A 9785-nucleotide genomic window follows, 5' to 3' on the forward strand; every position below is an offset into this window, starting at 1 on the left:
ATAACCTCCATTCAGTATGGAGGATAAAAAGTGCCAAAATTAAATAAATAAATACAGCATTAAATAAATAATTAACTGTGTCAATAATTAATTAAATGTGGAATTAAATGTGTCATTCATTAATTAAAACCACGTCACTAATATAAAGTGCCACAATTAAATAGATAGTGAAGAACAATTAATTAAATGTGTAATTCATTAAATAAATACGGAATTAAATATATAAATGTGTCATTAATTTAATAAAATACGTCTTCATTTTATTAAAAATATATCTAATTATTTCAGTGTGCATTTAATTATTTCATGGTCCTGTGTTGCAGTGCATTGAACTGTCAAACTCACCCATCAAAGTTAGGGGGCGGGGTTATCTAACACCTGATTGGTCACCCTGCACATTAAGGCGAAGCAAATCGATTACAGAGACTCGATTCGCATTAACCCCGCCCCCTAACTTTGATGGGTGAGTTTGACAGATTCTTTTAATGGTTTCGATGCACTGCGACACAGGACCATGAAATAATTAAATGCACACCGAAATAATTATATATATTTTTAATAAAATGAAGACGTAATTTATTAAATTAATGACACATTTATATATTATTTATTTAATGAATTACACATTCAATTAATTATTGACACATTTAATTATTTATTTAATGCTGTATTTATTTATTTAATTTTGGCACTTTTTATCCTCCATACTGAAGCGCCTCAGATGCTCCAGCTTCTCTAGACGCGCCTTGATGCGCATCGACCATCGACTAATGCTGCGTTCACACCGGACGCAGCTGGCGCGGCAGAAGCAGCGAGTTTACATGCAAAGTCAATGGTTGACGCGCGTCAAGGCGCAGCAAAGAGTCCCGCGGCGCGTTTAGAGCAGCAGGCGCAGCACGTCTGAGCAGCTGAAGCAGCGCGTCGGGCGCGTTTAAGCATCTGACGCGCCGCAAACGCGTTGCTGCTCGAGATGGAAAAATAGAATTTTTGCTGCTGGACGCGCCGCGTCAACCAATCAGAGAAGCTGATCTGGGAGCTGGCAGGGAGAGAGACACAGCGCTATGATCACTCCTCTTAAACAGTTTATTGACGCATAAATTAACTTAAAATGCAGAAATCTGCCGGCAGAATATGCAGTTTGGATTATTTAGATGAAAAACACCTACCAGCTGCCGCGATGAACCGCGAGGAGGCGACCCGGCCAGAGGCTGCTGATGAAGGGATCCTTCTGTCGGCGCACCGCTGGTATGTGGGGGTCTGAGCGGCTCCGACAGAAAAAATATTGAAGGCAGGATAATAATCTGAATGAACTGACTGCACTGATTACGTTATCAGGTGGATTTTCTCACTTAAAAACATATTAAAACTACTTTATTCCCACTGATCACAGCAAATATAGCTGCAAGGCAGAGAAAGGATAGTGAAGCTCCGCCCAACGCGCGTCAGACACACTTTTGCCCCGCGCAGCCAGAGCAGCAAAGCTGCTTCAGCCGCGCATCAGAACTAACTGGTACAAGCAGCAAAAATGAAGCAGCAGACGCCATTTTGCTGCTCCTGCTGCGTCCGGTGTGAACGTAGCATTAGTCTAAAGTCACAAACATTCATAATCATGCATTAGCGTAGAACAGAACCTCTGAAACAGTTTATTAACGCCTAAATTAACTTCAAATGTAGAAACCTGCCGGCAGAATATGTTGGCGTTTATTATATAAACATTCATATTCATGCAGCATCATTATACTAAATGATTCTGCTCTGTGATTGGTCCAGGTGGGCTGGCAGCTCAAATACTTGGTGGAGAAGATGAGGGCGGAGTCTGGAAGCATCACCCTGGTTCTGAAGAAGAGGCCTTCAGGAACATCTGGAATAGCAGCCGCTCCGCTCAAAAACCTGCGCTGGAGACCGCCGCTCGTACAGGTGAGGTCCAGAGCACGAAACCCGGCGGCTGAACAGCCCCCGCCCCTCTGCTGATGAAGAAAGATCCCCAGATGCTTCAGTGAAGCTGCTTCAGGTTTCAGTCTGTTTGTGCGTTTCTAGAACAATGGAGATGTTTTTCTTTCCTCCTTGTGCCTGAAAGAATCGCAGCAGGAAATGCTGTGAAGCGTTGGGAAGATGACTCATGGGTGAGACGGGCGGCTCAGGTCCAGGATGTGACTGTTTGAAGGAGATAAACGTCTTTAATGGCTCCCTGAAGGTCAGGGTTTGCCCGACCTTTCTTTCCTTCATTGTTCCAGTGTTCTTCAGGCTCATTCGAGCAAACCACGGAAACGAGGGACTAACAGGAAGTCACGGCAGAGCTGGACTTTCAGAGTAAAACACTGAAACTGAATCATATCAGGTTTACTTTAAAAGCCAGATGAACCTTCAGAATCTGGCCTTATTTTATGCTCCCTGCAGCTCAGTTCTGGAGGAGGGAACCAGCAGAATGTTTGGATCCTTCAGAACATCTAAGGAAACATCAGCAGGAACAGATTCGGACCTGTTTAGTTTCATCCATGTTACATTTCCTTTTTTCAGACATCTCAGGGCCCTCCGGGTTTCTACAGATCTCCACAACCCACAGAAGCTCCAGGGAGGACCTCCATCTTGGATCTCTACATCCCTCCTCCTCCAGCAGCTCCATACGTCCCTCTGTGAGTCTCACATTTCCCCGTTTTCTTCTGTCTCTCCGTCTCTGACTCTAAACCACCTCCTCTTCCTCCTCCTTCCAGGGAAAAGAACATCTCCTCAGTCGGGAAAACCCAAACCGTGTCGCCAAACTCGTCTCTGGATGCAGATGTTCACCGAAACCTGGCTGAAGACGGTCCTCCTGAAGTCAAGCAGCCGGTCCCAATCCGGCTGAGGCAGCGTTCCGCTCCACACGGTGAATAATCTTATACATCTTGCTGGCTTTCATAGAAGTCTGTAAATTTTTCCCATAGTTTGTAGAAACTTTGTAGTTTCCCTTGAACCAAACGTTGACAGACGGAGCTTCCATAGCTTCCCATCAGATTGCAATACGTTATTTATAAGAACATATATACCATCTTTTTCTCAGCATTCGACAATTTTAAGTCTGCTGGGACAAGTCCAAGAATGAGCAACTTAGGACAGACGGGTAATCTGGTGGAGCTAATGTCAGAGACTCGTAATATTACCTTTTCCCAATATTCCCTAATTTTAAGGCAGGTCCACAGGCAGTGATAAAGTGGGCGGGACCAAACAATAAACCAGATGCTAACTATTAGCTCTGCTCTTCGTTCCTCGGTTATCTGGAGCTTCCAGATGTGGAATAATTGATCCTCTCTGACCTGACGGCAAGGCCCGAAGGTTCAGAACTGATCCCAGTTCAGATCAGAGCCCTGTGGGACACCAGAACCCACTCTGCGACAAGAAGGAAGTGGAGCTCGTTTTGATGGGAAGTTGGACGAGGTTCTGATCTCTTAATTTTAGGTTTTCGGTGGAGGAAACTTCAGTTGAACGTTCTGTTCAGACTCAGTGGGTCCTGGTTTCTGGTCTCAGTTCCAATAGGTCTGGTTCAGATCCATGAGGAGAACGTAGAGTCCTGGGTTTGGGTTCTGGGGTGGAGAACCGCCTCAGGCTGGAGTTTGGATCAGGTCAGGTTAATGAATTCAGACTTGCTGCTCCTAAAGGCTTCTGTTTGTTGACCTTTTGCAGGCAAACCTCGGCCCATCTCGCTGCCGGTGGACTCCATCCTCGGCGTTTCCGGGTCTTCCTCCAAACGCAGAACTCAGGGAAGGAAAGGTGAGCTTCACACAGCGACTCTGAACCCGGAGCAGAACCGGCTGCAAGAAGAAACTCTGGGATTAGAAAGGGGCGGAGTCACAGGAAAAAAAATCTTTCAAACTTCGAAAAGAGAGAATTCATTTTCTCTAAATGTAGATAATTGTCAGTTTTTAGTGAAACATTTTAAAGCATAAATAAAATCCAGAACCAGGTGACCCGGCGGTCCAGTCCAGAACCGCCTCTGGTTCTGTCCCATTTTAACAGGATGTTTCACGCATTTAATCTGTTGTCTCGCCGTTCTCCTCTCCTCCACAGGTAAAGACGACCTGCACAGGTACATGAGCAACGAGCGGATCGGCGCCATTACCGAGGAGGAGCCGTGCTTCCCTGTGCCGTACCGAGGACACCCGTCGGCCCGCGGCGTCGACCACATCAGAGGCAGCCAGTGCTTCGTCAGCCCCGACCTGCACAGCAGCGCCACCATCCCTTACCAGGAAGCAGCCGCCAAGAAGGCACCTGCCGCTCCGGCTGCTCCTGCGGCTCCGGCCGGGTCCAAACCGTCACGCTCTCTGCTGGGAGGCTGGCTGGCTCGTCTCAGGATGCTCAGTCACTGAGGAGGAAGGATCCAGGTCTCATCGTTTAAAGTCTCAGCATGGCCGCCGGGTCGGAACACGGCAGGGTTGGAGTTGCCTTCCTCCTTGTTGGTACCTTTAATGTTCTGCTGGAGAGGAGCAGAGCCTTCAGACGTCCTGGACGGGTTTCTGCTGGGTTCTAATCCGTCCTTTGACCTCATCGTTTCTTTTCCCTGAAGCTTCAGTTCTGTCCTGCAGCTCTATGGTGTGGCGGTGCTTCCTGCACCCAGAACCAAAGCTGCTTCCTGGCTGCTGGTGGAAGAGCGGCCCGGTCTGAAGGTCTTCCAGCTGACGGACCTCCGAACAAACACGATGCTCCGGATCAGCAGAACATCAGCTGCTTCCTGCCACCTCTGCTCTGGGACTCATGTTTCAGACTGTGATGCTTAGAGGTGTTCCTCAGGGAGCTTTATTGGTTTTAATGTTTTAGTTCTAATGAGAAGAACATTTGTTTAAAGCAGAGAAACTGAAACTAAAGAAAAACTGGATCCTGTTGTTTAAAAACCAAGACTGTTCCAACCTGCTGAGATCCTCCCAGAGTCTGAATGTTTCAGGAAGCTGCAGGGTCACATGATCTCATTTAAGGCGTTTCGAGGCGTCTGATTGGTCGATCGTTTTCTTTAATGTCTGTTCATTTAAAGATAGGATTTATTTTCCTGCTTTGCTCTATTTTCTAAAGTGTCTTCACCAGTTTGAGGAATAAACAAGTTTAACTGGATTTTATTCTCATAAACCGAGTCGTGTCGTCATTGCTGAACCTGTTGATTGTCTCCTGAAATAATAATATCTGACTGGGACTGCTGAGGGCCCTGGAGAAATGTCCCTAAGGAGTTCCCATAGTCGCTCTCCTCACATCAAGGCTTCTTTATCTGCATGAAGTTCAGATCTAAAACGATCGAAGCAGAAATCCTGGAGGGTCCATCCGATTACGCTTTTATTCATCAGGCCTGAACTTCTAACAAAGTAGATGGATGTTTGGTGTGAAGTTCTGATGCAGATTAATTAAAGCTTTCATCTCATTTGTTGTTTTTTTTATGTTCAAATTGTGAAAAAATTACTTCAAATGTTTAAATAAAGGTTGAGAGCTGGTCAGATCCGGACCGTCTCTGCTTGGACGTGGTTCCACATGGAGAACCGGGTCATTTGTCCTTCCTCTGGGTTCAGCATTCCCAGTCTGCCCAGAGAGTTCACTGTGGTTAGCATCACTGCTGTTCATGTCCCCAACAGTGCGAATACAAGAGAGGCCATGAAGACTGTCTCTGAGCTTTAATCTGCACACAGAGGGCCTTTTCATTACTGCTGGAGATTTAAACCAGCCTAATTTAAAGACTAACTTTCTGCCTCATTTCTGCCAACATGTTGACTTTGCAACTCGGGGTCAAAACACTTTAGATTTAGCCTACTCTAACACCAAAGATGCATTCAGAACAGCCCCCCACCTCCACCTCGGGTCATCAGATCACCTATCTGTCATGCTAAATGCTGCATACAGGCCTCAGCTAATCAGGGCTAAACCGCTTCCGTCAGTGAGCCCCAGGGCAGCTGTGGCTACAATGTAGCTTGCCACCATCAGTGTGTGAGTGTGTGCGTGAATGGGTGAATGAATGTAGTGTAAAGCACTTTGGTCAAGTCTCCTGACTTGAAAAAAGGCGCTATATAAGTACAGGCCATTTGCCATTTTAAACCGACAGTGAGGGAGGTCAGAGTGTGGTCTGATGGGGCCATGGAGACACTCCAGGACTGTTTTGAATGCTCTGATTGGAACGTGTTCAGCCTACCTCAACAAATGCATTGAGGACTTCATCACCACAAAGAATATCTCCATCCAAGCAAACCAACCACCCTGGATGGATGGACCATATATATGAATGCTTTGAACCTCCATGTCAATGCGTTTTAGCACCATGTTTTTTCTCCAACACATTTTGATCACTGCTGCACTTTAAGGAATGAAAATGTCATGAGAGCTAAAAGAAACGAAAAGTTGTTTTCTATACACTGTGTATACAAAATCAGCATAAAAGCTGTCTGAGTCTTAGTCCTGTAGGAAGATCTGATCTTCCGGAAAGATTGAGACTTTTCCTGAACCAAAGTTTGAAGATCTTAGAGTCAGACTAGAACTGCACGTTGATCCCAGGTGTGGCTCAGTCTATCTGATCCATCATGGTTCTTTTCCATTAATCAGTCCAGCATGTCGTTCTAGGATGTAAGGAGGCTGATTCAATTCTATTCAGTTTATTTCTATAGCTCCAATTCACATCATGTCATCTCAGGTCACTTTCCAGTTCACCAGATCATCCAGTCAGATTGATTCAAAGTTTTCTATCTAAGGAAAACCAGCTGATTGCATCGACTCATTGACTCTTCAGCAATCCCTCACACTAAGCATGCTTGTAGCGACAGTGGAGAGGAAAAACTCCCTTTGAACAGGAAGAAACCTCCAGCAGAACCAGGCTCAGTGTGAGCGGCCATCTGCTGAGGCCCACTGGGGTTCAAGGAGACAGAAGCAGACATAGAAAAAGAAGCATAGATACAAAAGGCAACTGTCAACCAGCTCCACAGGCGGCCCCGTCCAGGAAACACACAGCCAGGCAGACGAGCTCCGAGCCAGCTCCCATGTCAGAGGATGAAGAGAGCACATCCAGTTAGTCACAGTCAGAGAAACAGGACTACACTGGAAAACAGGCCAAGCTCAAACATCAATAACATCTCCAGAAGCACCATAGAGAGCGTTCTGAGCAGCTGTCTCACTGTGTGGTGTGGAGGCTGCAGCGCCTCAGACTGGAAGAAGGTGAGAACAGCAGAGAGGATTTTTGACCTTTGGCTCATCTCTTCAAAGACGTTTTTTCCTGAAAAACAGGTGCTGCTCAGGCCACGCCCCCCTGATAACATAAATATGTTGATCACTTATATAGCCCTCTTTCAAATCAGAGGACTTGACCAAAGTGCTTTACATTACATTCACCCATTCACTCACACGCTGATGGTGGTGAGCTACACTGTAGCCACAGCTGCCCTGGGGCTCACTGACAGAAGCCAGGCTGCCGTACGCTGGCGCCATCTGACCACCATCAGGAGGCAATGCGGGTGAAGGGTCTTTCCAACAACCACACAGAAAGCTAGATCCATTGAAGGGCAATGGACCTGACCAGTTCACTGAACTGGTTCAGTTCTTTAAACTGTTCTTCAGGACATCTTCAGCTGCTCCAAAAGCCAGAAGAACTTTCCGGGTCTTTGTTTGGAGCAGGAGGGCCGCAGGGCTCTGCAGGCATAGATCAGGAGGAAAATACAGAGCAGATCTATAACAAAAGATCACTTTGCTGTGATGGTAAACTAGAATAAACCTAACCGAAGGAGGAAGGAAGTTGGAATCTAACTGATTTGAATCTATCCCTGGTTTTACTCTGAGCTTCACAGTGAAAATTGCTCATTTTCTTAAAAAAAAAAAAAACTCTAGGAAGAAAAGAAACGAAAAAATAGAGGAAGCTTTTATGTAAAATGTTGAGAAAATGATCAATAATGGAGCAGAAATGTCTCAAAGATCAAGAAAAATATCCATGAATATATTTTATTTCAGCATCTGATCAATTTTCTCTTCTGCTTGATGAGTTAAAATCTTTACCTGGAATTTATTCTCCTCATTAAAACCTAATAAATGTCGTCATTGTTACACCTGTTGGTTTGGAGCTTTGATCTTCCCCTGGGATTATATTTGATTCTTTTAAATCCCGTCTATAAAATGATGCTAAAATGCAGCTATAGGTAAACACCACCACCTGCTGGATGGATGTGATAACTACAGCTTCATATGATCTGATAAAATAGATCAAAACTATAAATATAAATTCAGATCCAACAAACTAGATAAAATCCAAATCTTAGAGCAATACATTAATAAATCATGATAAAGATCTTCAGTGTGGATTCAATCATATTTCTAAGGTCATTTCCAGAGATTTGCAGATTTCCTAAACATTTTAATCAAGTGTTGTTTGATTCTTTTGATTCAGAGGCGGTTTTTAAACCAAATTCACCAGAATGGAGCCAATTTTTTTCACGAGGCAAAATAATAAAAACCAGTTCATGGTTTGAATGATCAAATGAACCAAAGAGCCGTTTTCTGCTCTGTGATCCTAGATGGAAAAAATGACCTTTTTTCCTCCTAGCAGAAGGAAGGTGATGTCAGTTTGAGGTCATACTTTTGTCATAGATCTGTAAACAATCAGGGGTCCAAAGTTGACATTGTGTCGTTTCTCGGCCACAAGCTTTCATCCACATCACATGCAAGCATGATGAGTGCAGTGAAGAACCAGTGGAAACCAGTCTGGGACCAAAGCAGCCCAATGGAAACTATCGTTGCCTGATATGATGACGTATCTGGTTTCCTCTTCCTCCACCTTCTTCACCTCCACATCCTCTTCCTCCTCTAATCCTTACTCTTCTTTCTCCCTCCATTGTTCTCCACTCATATCTATAGTTATGAATTTATGTTATATTTATAGTGCTTAGGCTGATTGCAAAGGGAACTAATTATTTAAAGCAGTTTTAACATGTGGTAAAATAGTGTAAATAATAGCCATATATGTGTATAGTTTTACTAGAAGTGTGTTCATTTGGAAATGAGTTGTATTTACATTTCTGCAAAGAGGGTGCTGGGGAGAGGATTGTACCTACAGATTAGACTTAGACTCAACTTTATTAATCCTGTAGGTTTCCTATTCAGGGAAATTCTGGTTCCAGTAGCTTTTATAGAGCAGAAAGAGTCAAAGGAAGATGCTGTTAAAGATCAAAACTATGACAGAAAATGTAAAAAGAGTGTATTTAGTACAAAAAAGCATAAAAAGTTTTAATGTTCTGCAATATGTTTCCCTTAGATATAAAAATATCTGCCTAGTAGAGAGCTAAGGAAAGAATACACAATATCTGACTCAGAGTTTGTAATTTTGAAAAGTGGATTTTACAAAATTACAAACTGAGCGCAAAGCAGTGTTTGTGCTTTTAGTTTTGCAAATTCAGTGAAGGGTTTTGCTATAAATAATAATTAACTGTGCTATAAAAAAAATTATTGTTAGGGTTTAAATATTCAGAAAAAAACCTTTAATAAAGCAACAGTTGATTTTTATCATTATTAATATGGACCAAACATGCAGTTTCTGTGCATATCATCCTCTATTTATTAAACATTTACTAAGTCATATATCTTTAGGGGCCATAGGGGCCCCCATCTAGAAGCACCTGCTGTGATTGTAGGACTTTAGAATCAGAATCAGAATCAGAATCAAGTTTATTGCCAAGTAGGTTTGCACTTACAAGGAATTTGACTTGGTGTTGTTGGTGCAGACAAAAAACAAAACAAAATAGCAAAATAAGATAGAATATATATAAAATATATATATATATATATATATATATATATATATATATATA

At 43.5% G+C, this 9785-nt stretch overlaps 1 protein-coding gene across 1 annotated transcript in view; it reads left to right on the top strand.

Moving 5' to 3' along the window:
• LOC107098157 (connector enhancer of kinase suppressor of ras 3-like) overlaps nt 1-5076 on the top strand; it is an 18409-nt gene extending 13333 nt beyond the window's left edge. The window contains exons 9-13 of the mRNA XM_015395660.1: nt 1771-1917; nt 2518-2633; nt 2712-2863; nt 3658-3744; nt 4042-5076. Of these exons, the coding sequence (XP_015251146.1) occupies nt 1771-1917; nt 2518-2633; nt 2712-2863; nt 3658-3744; nt 4042-4340 (801 nt within the window). The 3' untranslated portion in view covers nt 4341-5076. The remainder of the gene's footprint in view (nt 1-1770; nt 1918-2517; nt 2634-2711; nt 2864-3657; nt 3745-4041) is intronic.
• The last annotated feature ends 4709 nt before the right edge of the window (nt 5077-9785 follow it).

The sequence above is a fragment of the Cyprinodon variegatus genome, unplaced genomic scaffold (genome assembly GCF_000732505.1).
Source record: "Cyprinodon variegatus isolate N-32 unplaced genomic scaffold, C_variegatus-1.0 Scaffold752, whole genome shotgun sequence".
Taxonomy (NCBI): domain Eukaryota; kingdom Metazoa; phylum Chordata; class Actinopteri; order Cyprinodontiformes; family Cyprinodontidae; genus Cyprinodon; species Cyprinodon variegatus.